The sequence below is a fragment of the Natator depressus genome, chromosome 11, assembly GCF_965152275.1.
Source record: "Natator depressus isolate rNatDep1 chromosome 11, rNatDep2.hap1, whole genome shotgun sequence".
NCBI lineage: Eukaryota > Metazoa > Chordata > Testudines > Cheloniidae > Natator > Natator depressus.
In genome coordinates this window covers 68875798-68897680 of record NC_134244.1, presented here as the reverse complement: position 1 = coordinate 68897680, position 21883 = coordinate 68875798, and the positions used below count along the sequence as shown (strand labels likewise).

Sequence of the window (21883 nt, the reverse complement as noted above, 5' to 3'; positions counted from 1 at the left end):
ACACTTACAGCTCAGATTTCAAACCACCAGCTTCTGGAATAAAATGTCAAAACATGGAGTTATTCCAGAAGAGCTAGTTCACTTTAAATGTATACCCGACCTTATTCTGGAATAAATTTCATGTATGAACAAGCCCATGTGTTTGAGTTTTAAACCCTGTATAGCTGATTTTATCATGGAAATGCTAACAGACACTACAGTATATGTTCAGCTATTACCATATAACAACACTACGATATTCTAGAGTTTTAATGATTCAAAACACTGCGCTTTTACAGTAATGCTGCTTACTCTTCTTTCTTTCTTTTTTTTTTTTTTAAAGTAATCATTAGGTACAATAAACATTCGTTTCTTCTCTTAGGGGAGACATGTTGAAAAAGCTTTTGTTTCACTCAAACCAACTTTAAGTCACTGATATTAGGCTTTCCTTGATTACACCTGCTTCTTCCAGAAACTGTTGGACTGTCTCCCAAAGAGGTTTCATTTCCAGAATTGCTGACCTCCCACATTGAAGTTAATGGGAGCTCAGCACTTCCGAGAACCGGGCACCTATTATCTTATCATTGTGCGAGTCTAATCTTAATGCACGCATTCCAGAAGACTTGAGTACATAACTGAATTAGTTACTGTATGTTAGATCAAAGACGAGCATGTGAGTAGCACACAGACAGCTGATGAGTTGAAGTATTTATCTTAACACCTGTGTATTGATTTCCTTAACATAATTGGAGGTTAGAAATTAAGCATTCTTTAGACGCTATATCGCTGCATCTTCCAAAGCCCAAATGTAGGATGTAATGTGTGTCAAAGACAAAAATGAAGGCTATAAAAAAATTGCCATGTGGGACGCTTAACAAATCTGAGGGATTCCTCCCTTTAGTGTAGACAACTCTTTCTGCAGGCTCAGCTTCATAGGTCTTTATTTCTGATACAAATAATTTTCAGTAATTTAAGCAAGAGGACACCAAAATTGAGTGAAACAGAAGTAAGTTGGGGCCTAACATGAGTGATGCCTCCTGAAAGGAAATACATTTGAGAGGTGCACTAACCATGAGAATTTCTGGCCAAAATATCTCATGCATCTAAGATCCAATGCTCATTTCCTTAAAGGGACATTGTCAGGTTAAAAAAAAAAAATTTAAATTATACCCGTGCTGCTAATAATACTTTAGGATGCAAATTCAGGATAGAATTTAAGCACATGCTTAACTTTAAGCACATGCTTATGTGCTGTCCTGGATAGGAATGCTTTCCTGAATCAGGACCTAAGTTATTAAAGGGAGTGATTTTTTTAAATCAAATTCACTGTCCACTACTTTAAAATATTAGAATTTACTTCTTTCATTTCTCTCAACTGAGACAACAGGGGGAAAGCGGCGAGGCAATTTCACACATCCCAGCCCCTATTGTCCGTTCCCTTTTGTTGTGGTGCTTAGGGTTGCCAATGCTGCAGGGAAGTGATTGAACGCAAACACAAACTGGTTTAATGGAAATGATTTAAAAACCAACACACTAAAAATCACAAGGTTGGAAGGGCCCTCAGGAGGTCATCTAGTCCAACCCCCTGCTCAAAGCAGGACCGATCCCCAATTTTTGCCCCAGATCTGCGTTTAGCAGGCCAATGCTCAAACCATGGAGCTATCCCTCCCTCCCGCTATGAAAATCAGTATGAATGGAAATATTTTCTTTTTAAAAAGAAGCTTAATTCATTTGTACCCTTTTGATCAGGGCTATGGTTTTCTATAGCTGAAGATTTTCTTTTCTAGCCGTAAATAGCTTTTCAGCAAACACAATCACTGTTGGCCTCAACTTGGGCAAACCTCCGTCTATCCAAGATATGTGTATGGCCCCCGTTATTGTAGCATCTGAGTGCCTTGCCGTCTTTAACATATTCACCCTCACAACACCCCTGTGAGGTCGGAAAGGGTTGTCCCTCCTTTACCGATGGGGAATTAGAGCACAGAGGGTATGTTTACCCAGCCCGCGGCAGTCCCAGCTGGGTCAGCAGACTCAGGCTCACAGGGCTGGCGCTAAAACTAGCCATGTAGACAGCACTTTGAAGCTGTGCTTTGGGCTCTGAAGGCCACTTCCCTCCCCAAGCTTCAGAGACCCCTGAGCTCCAGTCCGAGCTGCAGCATCTATTTTTAGTGCCTCAGCACAAGCCTGAGTCTGTTGGCCCGGCTGCCTCTGAGAAGGGGGGGCTGACACAACCTGCGCACCCCTGTACTGTCGGTGCTTGAAAGTAAATCCACATGTTAAAGCAGGTTAGCCTATTGTTATTTCACATGCCGCCTTCGGGGCCGATCCGAGGCTAGTGTAAATCTCTCACAGTGCCGGGTAGCAAAGACATTGCTCTAGTGAAAATCAAATCCACAAGCTATGATGCACCAGTGGGAGCAGAGGCTCCTTGAGCCCCCACTGAGAGTTTTCGTCTCACCCCACCCTGCAGATTCCCCCAGGACACAGTTATGTCGTGGTGGGGGCAGAACTCGTCCCCAGAAGGATTACACGGTCTTGCTTGCAGAGCTAGAAGGCAGCACAACCCGCGGACCAACATTCTGTGACAAGGAATGTGTCCTTTCCTCGAGCTGGTTGAAGTAGCAAGAGGAAAGAAGCAACCAAAATGTATCTTATTAAACTCTGGTGGCTTAATTACAGCTGCCCAGGTCTTCCTCTTAGATTCACAGAATATCAGGGTTGGAAGGGACCTCATGAGGTCATCTAGTCCAACCCCGTGCTCAAAGCAAGACCAATCCCCAATTTTTGCCCCAGATCCCTAAATGGCCCCCTCAAGGATTGAACTCACAACCCTGGGTTTAAGCAGGCCAATGCTCAAACCACTGTGCTATCCCCCCCTTCCATGTTTGCTCCACTCTTTAGGGTCTTTGCCCCAAGAATAGATGTTTTCTTGTCTGTGTGCAGGGTACAAGGCTCAGCTATGAGTGGTAAGGCTGCATGCACATGCTCTGGGAACAAACTTCCTCTAATTTCACTAAGTGCCCTCTGATCTTGTGTCATGGGGCATACATTCTGGAGGTGGATTAATCCCTTCTAACCCCTTTGCCCTGGCCACAGTCTGTATCACAAATGTCTGAAAAGGGGAAAAGCCAACTGAATTCTTGCTTTGTTTCCTCATAGGGATCATGAAGTGTAAAACTGATCCTTCATGACACCCAGACCCAGGTTCTTCACTCTAGTGTCTTCCACAGATGGAATCAGTCTGTTCTCTCCTCTCCCAGCTAGTATGCGAGGCTTCCAAATACAGCATGATCAGCTTTGAGGCCTGAATCTCCTCTCACTTACACCTGATTTACACCAGTTTAACTCCATTGACTTCAGTAGATTTTCCTGATTTTTCACCTGTGCACACTGGAGGAGAATCCAGCCCTTTCTCCTGTTGCATTAGGGGATTTTGGAACATTGTTAGTGTTAAGAGTCAGCTCCTTGGGGAACCATAGCTTCACTCCTAATTCATCAGTTCTGTTTTTATGGTGGTGAACATAAACCTTCTGAATTTGAACCCAGTGTAAACCAATGCAGTGATAACTGCCTGAGTCTGCAGACAACCTGAAACGATTGCTCCAATGTGTGAGCTGCCTCATACATCTCAGCAGAGCATTAAATATGAGAACTAAACCTGACCATTTAAATGTTAATATAGTTAACTATGATCGTGCTGGGTCACTTCAGCAGAAATATCCAGCTAATGTCCTTCCCCTACAATCCCAAGCTACCTCGCACATCTGCAAGTGCTGGAGGAACCAACTAGGGGCCGTGCTCCTCTTGATCTGATGCTCACAAACAGGGAAGAATTGGTAGGGGAAGTATAAATGGGTGGCAACCTGGGCAGCAGTGACCATGAGATGGTTGAGTTCAGGATCCTGACAAAAGGAAGAAAGGAGAGCAGCAGAATACGGACCCGGGACTACAGAAAAGCAGACTTTGACTCCCTCGGGGAACTGATGGGCAGGATCCCCTGGGAGGCTAATATGAGGGGGAAAGGAGTCCAGGAGAGCTGTATTTTAAAGAAGCCTTATTGAGGGCACAGGAACAAACCATCCCGATGTGCAGAAAGAATAGCAAATATGGCAGGCGACCAGCTTGGCTTAACAGAGAAATCTTTGGTGAGCTTAAACACAAAAAGGAAGCTTACAAGAAGTGGAAACTTGGACAGATGACTAGGGAGGAGTATAAATATATTGCTCAAGCATGCAGGAGTGAAATCAGGAAGGCCAAAGCACAATTGGAGTTGCAGCTAGCAAGGGATGTGAAGGATAACAAGAAGGTTTTCTACAGGTATGTTAGCAACAAGAAGAAGGTCAAGGAAAGTGTGGGACCCTTACTGAATGGGGGAGGCAATCTAGTGACAGAGGATGTGGAAAAAGCTGATATACTCAATGCCTTTTTTGCCTCAGTCCTCACAGACAAGGTCAGTTCCCAGACTGCTGCACTGGGCATCACAGTATGGGGAGGCGGTGAGCAGCCCTCAGAGGTGAAAGAACAGGTTAAGGACTGTTTAGAAAAGCTGGACATGCGCAAGTTCATGGGGCTGGACGCAATGCATCCAAGGGTGCTGAGGGAGTTGGGTGATGTGATTGCAGAGCCATTGGCCGTTATCTTTGAAAACTTGTGGATTGATGGAGGTCCTGGACAATTGGAAAAAGGAAAATATAGTGCCCATCTTTTAAAAAGGGAAGAAGGAGAATCCAGGGAACTACAGACTGGTCAACCTCACCTCAGTCCCTGGAAAAAATCATGGAGCACGTCCTCAAGGAATCCATTTTGAAGCACTTGGAGGAGGAGAAGAAGGTGATCAGGAACAGTCAACATGGATTCACCAAGGGCAAGTCATGCCTTACCAACCTGATTGCCTTCTATGATGAGATAACTGGCTCTGTGGATATGGGGAAAGTGGTGGACATGATACATCTTGATGTTAGCAAAGCTTTTGATACGGTCTTCCACAGTATTCTTGCCATCAAGTTAAAAAAGTATGGATTGGATGAATGGACTATAAGGTGGATAGAAAGCTGGCTAGATCATTGGGCTCAACGGGTAGTGATCAACGGCTTGATGTCTAGTTGGCAACCAGTATCAAGCGGAGTGCCCCATGGGTCGGTCCTGGGGCCAGTTTTGTTCAACTTCTTCGTTAATGATCTGGATGATGGGACAGATTGCACCCTCAGCAAGTTCGCAGATGACACTAAGCTGTGGGGAGAGGATAGAGATAGGGTCCAGAGTGACCTAGACAAATTGGAGGATTGGGCCAAATGAAATCTGATGAGGTTCAACAAGGACAAGTGCAGAGTCCTGCACTTAGGAAGGAAGAATCCCATGCACCGCTATAGCCTGGGGACTGACAGGCTAAGCAGCAGTTCTGCAGAAAAGGACCTGGGGATTACAGTGGACGAAAAGCTGGATATGAGTCAGCAATGTGCCCTTGTTGCCAAGAAGGCTAATGGCATTTTGGGCTGGATAAGTAGGAGCACTGCCAGCAGATCAAGAGACATGATCATTCCCCTCTATTCGGCATTGGTGAAGCCACATCTGGAGTACTGCGTCCAGTTTTGGGCCTCCCACTGCAGAAAGGATGTGGACAAATTGGAGAGAGTCCAGCGGAAGGCAATGAAAATGGTTAGGGGGCACATGACTTACGAGGAGAGGCTGAGGGAGCTGGGCTTATTTAGTCTTCAGAAGAGAAGAGTGAGGGGGGGATTTGATAGCAGCCTTCAAGTACCTGAAGGGCGGTTCCAAAGAGGATGGAGCTAGGCTGTTCTCAGTGATGGCAGATGACAGAACAAGGAGTAATGGTCTCAAGTTGTAGTGAGGGAGGTCTAGGTTGGATATTAGGGGAAACTATTTCAGTAGGAGGGTGGTGAAGCACTGGAATGGGTTATCTAGGGAGGTGGTGGAATCTCCATCCTTAGAGGTTTTTAAGGCCTAGCTTGACAAAGCCCTGGCTGGGATGATTGAGTTGGGGTTGGTCCTGCTTTAAGCAGGGGGTTGGACTAGATGACTTCCTGAGGTCTCTTCCAAACTTAATCTTCTATGATTCTTAGTTATTAAAAATCCCAAGGGCTTCTTCCTTAGCTCCTGAAACATCTAGCTTCCCCCATGACAATTTCTACAGTGCAGTTATCATTAGAAAAACCTGCAGCATGTTGAAATCCTGAAAATGTGGGCCCAGCACAAATGGAGTTAATAGCAAAAGAAATAACACTGGGACTACCATAATGAACATGTTATCAATTGTCACAGCTCATTTAAATGCAAACGAATTGAATTAAGCTGCCACAGAGTTTCCAGTTTATGATATCACAGAGCCACTGTGGTTGTACCGTAGACTATTTGAGTAGAAGTAGGATTAATGGGATGAAACTAAGACATTATGGCTGAATATCTGGCAATGCTTCTGCCAGTGAGATGTCTGAGGCTGTGGAATAGTCTCTGAAGGCCAAATGACTCCTTGGCCTAATGGCTGCTTGGCTCTCTGGTGCAATCGATTTGTAAAGCATTGGAAATGTGCAGTAGGAATCACTCCTGCACTGGCAGTAGGGAAAAGGCCTGGGTAATTTACTAATAGGTCCCATCTCTGACTTCTGTGATTCTATGAAATGCTTTTACTCTAGACTCCACACAATAGCATTTCATGCCCAAGACTTGTTGGACTAAATTCATCCCTGGTGTAACTCCACTAAGTCAGTATCGTTAAAATCTGTGATGAATTTCCTGTTGATTCTCAGCCATGTCTCCTGGAATGTGGCTGGCATTCATGCATTGTTCCCACAGGCCAATTTAAGCCAAGCCATTCAATTCATTATGTTCCTATCCATTACTGCTTAGCTGTAATAGGAATATTTAAGTCATTAAACACCTGTGCATGCTGTATGCTTGAACGCATGTCAGATAGGAAAGGAATTGACTTGTGTTTGTTTAGCTACTGTTTACTTTGCACGTTTCCATTAATTTGTATTGGTTTACAGTGCAGCTGGCTTCGCTAGGTATTAAACATCTGCACAGAGGCAGGTACAATAGCATCTTGTTTCTGTATATTTTCATGCATTCGATTTAACCCATTCAAACAGTACCAGAAAACAAAAGCAAGTGTACCTCTTTTCTAAAAAAAAACGAGGAGTCCTTGTGGCACCTTAGAGACTAACAAATTTATTTGGGCATAAGCTTTCGTGGGCTAAAACCCACTTCATTCTAGCCCACGAAAACTTATGCCCAAATAAATTTGTTAGTCTCTAAGGTGCCACAAGGTCTCTTCGGGTTTTTTTGCTGATACAGACTAACACGGCGACCCCTGAAACCTTTTTACTAATGTAATTCCCGAGACAGTACATCAGATTTACACTGTTTATAACAGAGATCAAAATTTAACTCCCCTGAGGCATGGTCAAGCTCGGTTTCTCAAGGAAAAAGTCCTGTCCTCCTGACATAGGGCCAGATTCTACTATCCTTTCTCACACCTTTACTCCGGGGTTGCTCCCACGGATTTCAGTGGGACTGCTACCTCTGGAGTAAGCCACTACTCAACATGAGGAAAGGGATGGGACTCTGCCCCTTGATTCTCAAACTGAAAAACATTGTAAGTGTATTCCTAAGGGTCAGATTGTTCTCCCATTGAGTAGCATCTGACTCCTGTTGAAGCCGGTGGAACTTCGGGTGAGTAGAATCTGGTCCTACTTAAAGACACACCAAAAGCAGAGTAAGAACATCTGAATCTTCCTCATACTCGTTTAAAAAATGGTATGTGAATAATAAATACATGGCATCGCATCACTGCATCAATCAGCAGCAATGCTCCTGTGATTTTAGCATTATTGTCATATAAGTATTCCTAAAACCGGCGGGCTTGTATTTTGGCATCAGTCAGTTGCTCTGATATCGAGCCGATTAGAACATCACTGAGAGCTCACAGGTAGAAGTACGGGGCTGCAAGCTGGTCTACCCTCGCTGCGTGTTGTAGTACGGGAGGGAGACAGCAGCCAGGCACAGCTTTGAGTCCATCCACCTCATCCCCAGTGCACCAGCCAGCACAGCCATGCCTACACGGAGAGGGAAGGAAGCTGCACCAGGTCGAGGCCTGTCATGCATAGTTTAGGGGGGAGGGATAGCTCAGTGGTTTGAGCATTGGCCTGCTAAACCCAGGGTTGTGAGTTCAATCCTTGAGGGGGCCATTTAGGGATCTGGGGCAAAAATTGGGGATTGGCCCTGCTTTGAGCAGGGGGTTGGACTAGATGACCTCCTGAGGTCCCTTCCAACCCCGATATTCTATGTACTTCTCCTATGAAGCAAGGGAGAATCATGACTGAGCCAGAGTTTGGGTCCTAGTTCCCCCTTGGGGCAGTGCAACAATGCACAACTTTTCCTTCAGAGCTAGCGGTAAAGCTACAATGTAGCCCCTTAAAGAGAGGAGCAGGATTTTATAAGGGCTGGGATTTAAAGGAGGAGGAGGGAGACTAAGAATAATCTCACTAGTTTCCAGTCTAGGCTGTGTCTATCTAGTATGGGATAACATGATTTTGGCAATTAATTGATCTTTAAATATTCATGGTAAATAGGCCCAATGGCCTGTGATGGGATGTTAGATGGGGTGGGATCTGAGTTACTACAGACAGTTCTTTCCCGGGTATCTGGCTGGTGAATCTTGCCCACATGCTCAGGGTTCGGCTGGTCGCCATATTTGGGGTCGGGAAGGAATTTTCCTCCAGGGCAGATTGGAAGAGGTCCTGGAGGTTTTTCGCCTTCCTCTGTAGCATGGGGCACGGGACACTTGCTGGAGGATTCTCTGCTCCTTGAAGTCTTTAAACCACGATTTGAGGACTTCAATAGCTCAGACATAGGTGAGAGGTTTTTCGCAGGAGTGGGTGGGTGAGATTCTGTGGCCTGCATTTTGCAGGAGGTCAGACTAGATGATCATAATGGTCCCTTCTGACCTTAATATCTATGAATCTATGAATCTATACCCATTATCCATCTTAATGTCCACTGTCAATCATACACACTGCTGTCAAATCTGGAACACACGCCTTTACAAATTACAGCCTACACTGTGAGTGTTAGCGGATGGTCAGTTCCCAGTAGGAACTGCTAAACAAAGCTTCCTTTTCTAATTTCCAGGGGCTGTCAATTTCTAACCCTCATTAATGTCCTGGTGATGTTTGCTCCAGCAATTGATCAAAGACTAATGAGAGCCCTTTTTCCTTAGCCTAAAGTTATAACTGTGATAAGGTTTGCCTCAAACTCTATCCAAAATGAGAATTGGACCATTAAATAAAAGTTGCAAATAGCAATACATAAAACCATAGGATGCCTGGTGTATATCCAGTTTGCAGGTAGAGCTGTTTGAACTTGTTTTCTCCCAGTGCCCTGTGTACTGAATGTCATTGCAATGTTCTGAAGGGATGCAAAGTGCAAATGATAGGAGCGCTGTAGAAAACTACAAACGGGTGAAGGGGAAAAATGGGATTATAGACCTGAGAAATCTTGTGACCGTTCCAAAGAGCGAACAAGAGCCAGTGAACTTGCCTTTGACGTGAGTGGAGGCTTCCTCGGGGTTGGCAGGCAGGGCTTTCTGCCTGCCATGTTTGGATACAGTGTAATCTCTTCACCCTGCAGTGAATTGGATCCTTTGTGTTAGTTTTGCTTGCCTTCTTTGAGCTCAGAGAAGGGCATGAGCTGCAAAACTCAGATCTCAATTTCAGCACCACCAGGACCTCTTGCTTCTCCCTGGCCACTTGCAGGGATTTGCCACGGTTCTGAGTGCATAGGCCATTAGGGAGTCTTGCACTCTGATGGCCTGGTGAGGAAACACAGATTTACAGCACCAGGTTCACAGCTGGTATAAATCAGCAGAGCTCTGTCCAGATCCATGGAATTGCACTATTTACACCAGCTGAAGATCTGGCCCATAATATCAAAAAGAGTAGCTGAGGATACACTGAGAGACACCAGATTTTTGAATTAACATCGGCGACTTGATTTTCAGAAAGTCAAGTCTGGGAAAACGTGTACGATAGAGTTGAGCAAATAATTGATTTTTCAGTTCAGGGACCAAATCAAAACATCTTTAAAAAAAATACATTTGTTCAGTTCGAACCAAAAGTGAATTATTTTGGTTTTTCTCACCAGAACGGAAAAACTGGGGGGGGAATTGTTTGTGGTTGAACAAAATGTTTTGTTTGACCCTGTGACAGGGTGTACCAGGGCCTTTGAGGCGCCCTGCTGGAGGCCCTGTGGTCCTACCACACCCCGCCCCAGAAAAGGAGCAGTGAAAGTGAGTCCTCCAGGCCTGCCTAGAAAGGCTGCAGGGAAGCAGCCAATCAGAGCCCATCAGGCTCTATTAAAAGATGCTGCAGGGGCTGAGCAGGTCAGTTGCTGGCTGGGACCAGAAGGGGGAAGAAGGACTGGAAGGCCTTGAAATGCCACAGGTAACGAGATCTGGGAGAGACCCTGCTCAAGCATGGACCAGAGAACCCTGAGGTAAGGGTGAAGAGCAAGGGGGTCCGTGGGAAGTTGCCCAGGGAATAGCAGCAGCAACTATTAAAGGGAGCAGCACGTGGCGGCTATTTGTAGGTTCTGTGGGTTGGGACCCAGAGTAGTGGGTGGGTCCCAGTCCCAACACTGGAAAAGTGGCCAAAGCCCCAAGAAGGGGACAAGTTTAATTTAGAAGCCCAAGCACAGGGCTAGAATTTAAAGGCAAAGAAAGCCCTGGGTCACTGCTCTGTACCCAGGCAGGGACAGACTTAAAGCTAGCCCAGAAAGGACTGAGAACTGAGCCCGGAGACAGGGTTGCAGACATTACCAAGGGCATAGGGAGAGGCCCTGTTGGACCTCTTATCCTGGAAGGGGTTTGTGAGTCATACACATTGACTGGGTGTGACTTGGCCAGAGGGCTGAGCCACTCAAGACCCACCTGACGAGGGCACCAGCTGACAGGGGACACCCCAAGAAAGAGCAGGTTTGAACCCACCCAAAAGGGGGTGCTCACGAGAGGTGAGTGGTCCCTATCACACACCCACAACTATTTTTTCCCTGATTTTTTCATTTTGGGTTATTTTCAAGTATTTCTCTCTTATTTATTGAGAGTTCCGCTAAATTAACTGTTTCAAAATGGAAAAGTTGAAACATTCCATTTGGAACTGGCCAAACCGAATCCTTGCAACTCCTTGAATTTTTTCAGGGTTTTTTTTTTTTTTCAGCCAAAACTATTCACCGAATTTGACCTGAATTTGCCACTTGTGTTCTGAAAAACTTCACCCAGCTGTAGTGCAAAATGCATGTACACTTATTACTAAGCAGGGGTTCAAGGGTGGGTGTGGGGGTGGTGGAATACAGCTAAAAGCAAAGAGGGGCTCCCCCTTTTCTGCCTGGCTTGAGTTAGCAGCATTCTCACATACCACCTCATCCTCCATTGCTGTCACGATGAGCGCTCTCATTCCTATTTCATTCCTGTTGAACTATCTCTAAGGCTGCTTAAGTGACTATGCTGAGGACGTGGAGAACTGAAATCTCCACTGCAATGCATGAGCTTTGCTGGGAGTATGAAGGCGAAGGCAGCTTCATTTAAGCAGCCTCAGTGGTATGTGCTACTTTTTCCACTTGCAAATCAGGTAATTGCCTCGATAGCCAGCCAGTGATGGCCTGACTTGTGTGCACAAGTGTCTGATTTCTGTGCACCGCTGTGGGAATCTTGGGTGTAAAATAGGCACGCAGTTGCACACCTCACTTTGTGTGCAGCCTTGGGCTCCCATTCTTCTGAAAATCAAGCTGTCAGTTTAGTTCGAGAAGCCTGTTGGTTCCTGGGCTTGGTCTACACGGAAAACTTACACCGCCATACCTATGTCTGTCCGGTGTGAAACAATCCACACCCCTGCCTGACATAGCTATTAGCTGAGATGGCAAGAAAAAAAAGCCTTTTTTAAACTGATCTTACAGTAATGCTGTCATTCTGAAGCCTTTGGGGCCAGATCCTCAGCTGGTGTAAACCAGCTTATCCTTCCTTGGCCCTACATCGATTTACATGAGATGGAGATTAATTCCCTTTGACTCATCCATGGTCACCAGATAAGAAAAACATCTGCTGACTCAAGTTAATAAGTTTTGTGCATTTTATTCGGACATATGTAAGAGAGGGAATGGGGAAATCAGCTGATGGTCATATTGATTTCATTTTCTTAAAATAGAAGGTTTGTTAGTGGCTTTCATGCTGATGAATGCTCTTGTGTAAAGCTGCAAAATTCCATGAACAAACATTAAAAATATCAACTTCAGCTAGTACACGCTATTCACTGTCAGGCAATAGCTTTCCCATTGGATTTCCGAGAAAGTTGCTGCAACTTTTAAATATGAACCTAACTTACCAGAATTGTATCAAGGAAGATTTTATTTTTTTATTTTTTGACTCCAGAATTCTAGTTCAAATGTCATTTTCATGTGATGCTGCCCTGTCTGACCTCTCTGCAGGCACATTGCTGACAAAAATAACATTGCTTATGAAAACCGCAATATTGAGGCCCCGCTAATAAGAAGTGTAGAACCAGTGCAGACTGTTAGACCACCTCTGCTGCTGTCTCAGTTCAGCAGACCACCTGAGCATGTAGGTTTTTTCCATTGAGCATCTATTTTCCAATCAACATCGATTCTAGTGAGTCTACTCCAGTTCTTAAAGTTAAGCCTTGTGCTTACGTTCTTGGCTGAACTGGGGTCCCTTTGAAGTCAATGAGAGTTTTACTGATTTCAGTGGAATGAAAATTGAGCAAATACTGAATGCTTAGTGTTTGGCTCTTGGGCTTAGTGGTAGCTTCCTTCATAAGCAATCCCATTGATTTCCATGGTAGAAGGCTCCACTCGGTAAAAGGAGGTGGCAGAATCTGATCCTGTGATATTGAGACATGTTCACAGTAATTTTCAGACGAGGCTCCACATTGTAAAATAAGGAGTGATCCTCTTCCTGCTGAAGTTAGAAGGGAGTATTGCCATTTACTTGAATAGCAACAAAAGTAAGACCAGGATGTCAAACTTTTCATCACTGTTGTGCGAGCAGTTGGTCATAGATGCCAATTTCAAGCAAAAACATTGCATTCTACTTGATCTCTTGCCCAGTGGGACCAAAAGTTGTGACTGTCTTGTCAACAAAATATTTCCTTCCTTGTATGAGCAGCATATGTGCTGTTGTGTTTGTGAAGGGTCTGGAAACCTCAAACAGGCATGTAGATACTCAGTACAGTATGAATAGTTAGAATGTTTTTGTTTTTTTGTCTTCTCATTAATGAATTCAGAACAGAACAGGAGCAAACCAATGCTTGAGAGGTCCTGGGATAATTGCAGCAAAAGCCCTTAGACAGGATCTTGATGTGATGCTAATTGTCATCTATTGACCTGCCGTTTGGATTTATTGGTGCAAAGCCACTCTCAAATCTGCTTACATAATTTGCTGATAAACTCATTGCTCACTTCTGCCAGTTAACTAATTGTTCTTATTGGGCTCCCAATGTAGCTGGACAAGGTAGAAATAGATTCATGGCTTCAAAGGAAAGGCATGTGATCACCTCAGATGTTGACTTCTCCTGAAAACACCATTTCTACACAAAATTCATTTGAATTTGGATTCAGCTCACCTAAAGTCCTTTTCAGGCCCAAATCCAGTTGTTGTTCTATCTGTTGCCCAAAGTGAATTGCTAGACTGAATTACTCTTCCTCTTGCCTGACAGCTAACTAGCTGCGACAAGGATTTCCAGCCTGGACTGTAGGAGACTATCTGAAATGGAGGTGGCATGGGTAGAACTCATTTTGGGTGGATGGTCTATGTTGAGAGCATGGTCTCAACAGATAATTCTGCCAGGATTAGAAGTTCTTTGTACTTCTTTAGTGTGTCTTCCTCTTGCCTTAAATACCCAGGGGGAAGGAAGCATATTAAGTAATGTTTTCTCGTACAAAGGAAGAAAATAGATTCCTTTGAATACCCAGAGTATTCAAGGAGAGTGCCCCCCACTCGGTGACAGAGAAATGTTTTATTAAGTGAATGAGAAGCAAGGGTGATAATTAGGCCTGTTGTGGCAATCAGATTATTTTAGGTGTTATCCTGCACCCGGCGGCTTGTACTGTGTATTAGGGCTCTTGTTAATAACAAGAGATTTAAACCTTCTGCCTTCAGGAATCACATGCATGCTCTGAAACCAGACTTGTCTTTTAAGTTATGGTGGTGACATTAGTGAATTCATGGTGACAACATTAATGTTACGATGACACTGTTCAATAAGCTGCAACCAAAATATGCTTGGCTTATGTACAAAGCTGGGACCAAATCAGATGAGAAAGAAACAAGCCAATGAACCAGAAGAGGGGAAAAGGGGTTCTGTGACAATTGGCGGCAGTAGGTGTCTGTAGAATGCTTACATCAGGCCAAAGCCGGCACCCTCTGTCAAAGGGGCAGCAACACCCTTGTCCACAGATGTTCAGGTCAGGCTAAAGACCGGGGAGCTGCAGTTGACATCAGTTTGACAGGGAAAACCTCTCCCAGTAGGGAGACACCAGCAGGCAGGGACCACATCCAGGACCACATGGCCTGAGGACTGGTTGGCTTGATACCCATTAGCCCTGCAGCTTAGTGTAGAAAATAAGGAAAAGGAGAGACAAGAAGTTGACAAAAGCCACCCTGCTCCCCTTGGAGTCCATGGGGATGACATTTTTTTTCATCCTATAGCTGCCATGGCAAGCAGAGAAGATTCTAGAAGTCCTGTCACCCAAACCCTAAACATCAGGCCTTGACTTGTTTGGGAAATGTTTAAGATTTGTATAGTTCAGGTACACTTTGTAAACAGCCTGTATAATAAGCATTATTAATGTTAATAAGCATTTTACTCTCCAGATGAAGGCCTCAATTGCATCAGGCTCTCTCGGTATGATTCTGGGCAAAGGGATAGAGCCTTCCCCTAATTCCAAGGAAGCTGTCCATAGGCTTTAGACCACTACAGTGTTACTCTTTGAAGGCAGGCTATGTCAGCAAGTGATTTGCATTGCCACAACCACCCACCCATTGTACACAATGTCACCGCACATTCCAAACCATTGGAATGAACCAACTCATACAGATATTGACAGAGGTGGAGTAAGTTCCTTCCCTCTGTCAATATGAAATACCTCCCAGGAGATGCATGAGCATGTGCCTTGTCTGACAAAGAACATGACAATGTCTCTTTGAATCTAGACTGGCTCTTATATAACCTTACTGACCTATTTCCTCCTGTTCCCATTGTTGTTTAGATCCCCTGACACAACTGCTTGCTAGGATGGGAAGGAAACTGGATCTTTCCAAGCTAACAGATGAAGAGGCCAAGCACGTCTGGGAGGTGGTTCAACGGGACTTTGATCTGCGGAAGAAAGAGGAAGAGAGATTGGAGTGAGTACATTCTTTATGCACACTTCAAGGCTTTGATGACTTACAGAAGGAAATAGCAGGCTCAGATCCCTGAGGTCTCTTTTAACATGAGAACAGACAAAGCCAACAGTTTGAAAATCTGGGCAAGAAAAAACAGTTTGGGCTTGACCCTGCTGCCAGCAAAGCCAACAGGAGAAAGGAGCAGCCCATTGTATTAACCTAGTAGTCCACTGCATTTGGCTACAGTCTGAAGGGGAGGCTCCAGATACTCAGCGGTGCAAATCAACATAGCTCCATCAGGATCAATCACTGATTTTTAAATTAGCGGAGCTACACCAATTTTTGCCAGCTAAGTATCGGACCAGAAGTTCAGTACCCTCCCCCCAGAAATGTCGTGGGCCAAAGTCTGATTTCAAAGATGCCCAGCTTTCAGTGTATGGACCGAAGTCTGGAATTTGGCTCCATTGCTGTTACTTTTATTGGCAAAAAGAAAAGGGGGACTTGTGGCACCTTAGAGACTAACAAATTTATTAGAGCAGGCTTTTATAAACTAACAGAGTAAATTCAAATACCTGCATGGTTCTCATGAGTGGGCAGTTTGCAAAAGAGCTGGCTAAAAATAGGTCCACATTTATAACGTTTTCATCTCTTCTTCATTTAAAATTGGAACTTTGGCACCTAAATTGGATGAAATTTCTAATCCGAGAGGTTTTGCCCAGCTGTGTTCTATGGTATGTATTGTACATCTCAATGCTGCAAAATATATGGTGGGAAAGTTCACTGTACTTGCTTTGACCAGCAGAAATGTCCAGTTCTGTTTTGAAAGAGGAGTGACTAAAAACTTAGTTTTATGTGAACTTGTTATTTCATCCTCTGTGTGACGCTGCACTTCTGCTCACCTTGTTGGCACTGAACTGGTGAACCTGCAGAGGAGATTGAAATTGACAAATCACTATCCTCTGACCTGCTCTGGGGGTAGGAAACTGATTGATTTCAGGCCTTTGGCTCAAAAGAATGGAATAACAGTGACCGTCTCCTGCCTATGCGCATACTGCATGCGTGAGCCACCCTGGTTTGTTTGTGGTAGGTGTCCCCAGCGAAAAAACCTGGGGCCATATTCAGTTTTTGCATAATTAGATACAACTGTGATGGCTTTGAAAAGGAGTTGCATTGACTTATACCAGGGCTGAATTTTGTCCTTTGTGGCAACCTGCTGGGGTTTGTAGTTTCCCTTTGACAAAGGGGACATTTTAAAACGGAAAAAATAATAATCACTAACAGTAATGGGAATCTTCAGAATCAGCATCAGAGCATCTTACCCATGGCCACTGAAGGGTCCCTGCTACCAGCAGCCTCCTCTGGACAGTGTCTAGAAAAATGGGTGCTAAGGAATTTCTCAGAATGGACTTCAGAGCACCTGAGCTCTTGCAGATCAGGAAGTAAAGTCCAGTGTTTAAGGCACTAGCCTAGGACTTTAGAGACCTGGGTTCAGTTCCCTGCACTGGCACGAACCTCTTGTGTGACCACGGGCAAGTCTCTGTCTCTATGTGCCTCTCTTTCCCACCTGTACAGTGGGGATAATTGCACTGCCCTGTGTCTCAGGAGTGTTGTGAGGGTAAATGCATTAAAGATTGTGATGCACCAAGAGCAGACCCCCTTCTAACCCAATGCACCAACAGGAGAAAATAGCGAATGGGCAGCACCAATGCGCCCCACACACATCTGGAATGAGCTCAGATTCACAAAACACGTGGCGTTTGAATAGGGAAATGCCGTGTGTGTGGGAGGCAGAGATTGTTACTCTGATTTTTTTTTTCCTACAAGATCCTCTATGCGTTACGTGGTCCCAAAGGCTGTGCCATGTTAATCATGCAGCTTGGCGAGCAACGACAAGGGCGTTAAAGTAACACAGTTACCTGGAAAGAGACAGGAAAGACTAATTCTGTCCTGGAGAGGGAATTGTTTATACTGTACACTGAGGTAAGAGAGCAAAGCAGCTCCACCATGAATCATAAATGTGGGTGACTTCCTGGAGATTCTGTTTGCATTGACTCCTTTTTAGTGTCTATAACCATAAAACATGTTCCCGTGCCCATGGTGAGCTGACTTCTCAGCAGTTCAGGAGGGCCAGGGAGGAGTGAATTTATAGTGCTCATGGCAACCGGAAACAACTAATGCCTGCTAGACGCTGACATACCTTAAAGTTTCCCTGCAGCTCTGCCAACAGGCCTCCCTCTGGACTGACAAACTCCCTGTTGTGCCTCCTGAGCAGAAATGGCCAATTACACTGTTGGACAAACTTTATCCTGCTATGCCAGGCCCTTTAAATAGGCCCTTTAAATGTTTAGCGTCGCTGAGTTTGATTCAGTGTGGCAGGGAGCAGTGTTTTTTCTTTCTGGTCACTGGTCCTGAAAACCATTTTTGTACCAATTCACCAGCTAAACAAAAGTCTCTCCCATGTGATTTCAAAAGAAGCTACCTTGCCAAATGCTAAGGCTAGAAAGGAATGTTTTAGAACATTTGATGGCTGGGAGCACAAGCTTGCAGGGCCTAGAAACCAGTTGGTTTCTGTCGCAAACATATTTTTTTATCAGTGCCCCCTTTTTTACCCTGTTCCACAATGTAAGACATAAGAGTCAGCCAATGCAATGAACCCTTCATGCTGCCTGGTCACCAGGGGGATGAGATCAGGAGGTTGAGTGTGTTTTGAGGGCTGGCGGACAGGGACAAGGCACCTGCCAGGGCTACAAATTAATACTTTATACTCTAGCACACAGCTCATTTCTGTTTCTGGTTTAAGGTTGGGCCTTAAAATGAAGTTCTTGCCATTACCATCTTTCTTTCCTTCATGTTGATTCCATCATGACCTTGGGAAGTGCTCACACAAACAAGCTTATTTGTCCTCCATAGTCAGCACTGAGTTGCTGGAGATTTGTCTGTGTGGTCCCTACAAAAACGTCCAGCCTCCCCGTGGTTGTTCGTAGTCATGGACCAGGACCGCACTGATGTGGAAGGTACCAGGCAATCCTGCAGAATGGGCATTTGATGGGGTGTATAAACGCTATCCTGCCACAGCCTCTAAGGGGTTAAAAGACGCAGTAGCGATCTCCTCCACTGTGGCTGATTGGCACTAGCTGGGTTAAGAGCCTGAAGACCAGGAGGGGGTGGCCAGGGAGTCTGAGGAGGACTTTGCATCAGACACAAGGGGGCAGGAAGCAGCTGGAACCCCCAGAGACAAAGCTCTGAAATGAGTCACTCTGCGAAAGCAGCTGGAGGCCCCTGAAGGTAGGAGGTGGCCCAGGGAAGCGGCAGTGAGTTTGAGGAAGCAGACCTTAGTTTCTCCGTATGGGGTCCCTGGGCTGGAACCCAGAGCAGAGGGAGGCTCTGGGTTCCCTGCCTGCCACCAGCAGAAGGGCAGGAAAAGCCCTGTGGATGCAAGGGGAGAAGGACCACTGAGTGGGTCCAGGGTGGGCTGCAGACCTGCCAGAAGGTCATTAGACTGTTTTGTTTGTTGAACTCTTCTACCCCCAAAGAGGTGGGGACTGTAAGTGACCTAGTTGGAGGGCTGAGTCGTGAGAACAGGCAAGTCACTCCCACTTGGAGGTCCTGTCAGTGGGGGAGACCTCAGAATCAAGAGGCTGCTGCACCTTGCCTGGCCATGAGGGGATGAACCAGCCACTGCATGACCCTTCCACAGGGAGAAAGCCCTCCAGATCTGCTTAGCTGGCTCTGGAGCCTGGCTGGCTTGCATAGGTCCTTGGGGCTCCAAGCTGAACTGTGGAGATCACAAGGGCTAGATTGTGCCTTGAGGCATAGCCCTGATTGGAGTGGGGTGTATAAGATGCATCACCCTACGTCTAGCACCACAAGGCACTGCACCTCCGAGACACCCCTCTAAGGCCCAGTCCCTACTTCTCCCTTGCTGGGGCTGCAGGGTTGTAATCTGCTGTTGGCCTGTACCAGCGGCAGATAAGGACAGCAGTGCACTATCCTGGCTGTGCTGGCTGGTGCATGGGAGCCAAGGCTTTGTCCATCCCTGCCCATCCACCTGCTTTGGTGGCTGTGCTATGCTGGCTGGGGCATGGGCTGGGGAACATCCAAAGTTCCTCCCATATCCCACCCCCCTGCTTAGGTGGCTAAGTGAACAAGTGTGCAGGGGCCCGCTTTACCTCTGAGCACCCAGACCCAAGGTCCGTGCACCCCCTTCTGGGGTACAATGGTAATTCTCATTCCTCTGTGCAGACATGTAGCCCACGTGACGGTCTAGCCCCTGGCAATTTACAATTCTTCACCACTGAGGTAGAACATCTGTCTGAATGGCAGAGGCATTCGTGTGTATGGACAAGGAGCAGGGAGACTGAAAACCGGCCACACGCGGAGGGGCAGCTAGAATGGTGCGGTGTCTAAAATGTTCGGTCAGGCTCCATTGAACAAGCTGCCTGCCATAAAGGTTTCACAAACCAGTCGGAGAACACTTCAATCTCTCTGGTCATGCGATTACAGACATGAGAGTTGCGATATTACAACAGAAAAACTTCAAAACCAGACTCCAGCCAGAGACTGCTGAATTGGAATTCATTTGCAAATTGGATACAATTAACTTAGGCTTGAATAGAGACTGGGAGTGGCTAAGTCATTATGCAAGGTAACCTATTTCCCCTTGTTTTTTCCTACCCACCCCGCCCCACCCCCTGTTCCTCAGACGTTCTTGTTAAACCCTGGATTTGTGCTGGAAATGGCCCACCTTGATTATCATACACACTGTAAGGAGAGTGATCTCTTTAGATAAGCTATTACCAGCATGAGACTGGGGTGGGGGGAGAGAAAAACACCCATTTTTTCATGGTCTGTGTATAAAAACATCCTCACTGCATTTTCCACTGTATGCATCCGATGAAGTGAGCTGTAGCTCACGAAAGCTTATGCTCAAATAAATTGGTTAGTCTCTAAGGTGCCACAAGTCCTCCTTTTCTTTTTACATGAACTCTGTATCCATTATTACTAGGGTTCATAACGGGGGCTGGTCTAAGCCGCAGATCTGACAGGCTGTAGAAATGGGCAGAGCCAAGAGCGGGTTGACTTTCTGATATTTTTCAGAATCTCCTCGCTCAGGTTTGGGTTTTGCAAAGTGAAATCCCAACCTGAGACGTGTTTTGGATCCAAATTAGAGCATAAGAAAAGGAGTCTGTTTTGTCCGACATGCAGGTGCCTTGGATAAACAGTCCTGGGGCGTTTTGCCCCTTTCCAATACAGAACTCTAGTTAAGTCAACACAGCCACACGGGCATCAGTGTGATTGGAATCTGTTCCTAGGAGTGCAGTCAAGTGTAAGGTGAATTACGTAAAGAGCTGCACAGAAGAAGCCATTTGCAGCGCACAGCAAGCCCATCAACTGTGCTACGTACTCCTGAGCACAAACATCTGTTAGCTATTTACATATACACACAGCACGGTCATAACAAGCCGAGGTCAAATAACTACCCCTCACCCGTGTTGGAAGCACTTGGCTGCCTTACGGTGGACTTGATGCATGCCCGTCTCATGGCATGTTGCTCACCCTGGTCTGTAGGAGTGCGCCCATGCAACTTGGTGCAGCACCACGTACAGTAATCGGGGAAGTGGTGTGACGGGCGTTATTGCTGGAGCAAGTTCACTGTTTTCTCTCGCCATCACCACGGACCTGTCTGTGATAGCTCACTGCTCAAGTTGCAGTGGGGGAGGTTTAGGTTGGCTATTAGGAAAAACTTTTTCACGAGGAGGGTGGTGAAACACTGGAATGCGTTACCTAGGGAGGTGGTGGAATCTCCTTCCTTAGATATTTTTAAGGTCAGGCTTGACAAAGCCCTGGCTGGGATGATTTAGTTGGGGATGGGTCCTGCTTTGAGCAGGGGGGTGGACTAGATGACCTCCTGAGGTCCCTTCCAACCCTGATATTCTATGATAGCTTTACCCCTAACTCGAGAGACAGTAGCGTCTTCTCCATGAACCTCCCACCCCTCTCTCTGCTAGCCTGCCCCCAATGGGATGGCTACGGATGTCCTTGCAGGATGGACAGCCTCCTCCGTCAGTGACCATAGTGCTCCTCTGCCGATCTGTCAGCATCACCGTGGGGTCCAAGAGTGGGAAACAGCACGATGTGCCCGAGCACCACAGGGAGCGTGCACAAAGGATTCAAGGAACCGCCCCAGAACCGCTGCACCATCCCCTGTGTCTCACTATTCTTTTTATGCCCTACAGGGAGGAATCCTTGGCAGAGTGCAAGGTGGTCCCTTTTAATAGTCCATATTCTTCTTCATAAAAGTGTTCATTTTTAGCACCATATCTTGGCTGTAGAGCAGCAGCAGAGTATTAGAGTAGCACCTAATTGGCTCCAAGCAAGATCAGGGCTCTGTTGTGGTAGGTGCTGTACAAAACACATGGCAAGTGACTGTCCCTGCCCTGAAGAGCTTACAATCGAAATAGATGGCCAAAGGGTGGGAAAAAGAGAGTCCTTGTTCCC

General features: G+C 45.9%; 1 protein-coding gene across 4 annotated transcripts in view; it reads left to right on the top strand.

Annotated features, from left to right (window-relative positions):
* Positions 1-21883, top strand: part of MLPH (melanophilin) — an 87559-nt gene that overhangs the window by 3511 nt on the left and 62165 nt on the right. For all 4 annotated transcript variants that reach the window (XM_074968152.1, XM_074968149.1, XM_074968150.1 and 1 more), the window contains exon 2: positions 15271-15406. In XM_074968152.1, coding sequence (XP_074824253.1) covers positions 15297-15406 — 110 coding nt within the window. In that variant the 5' untranslated portion in view covers positions 15271-15296. The remainder of the gene's footprint in view (positions 1-15270; positions 15407-21883) is intronic.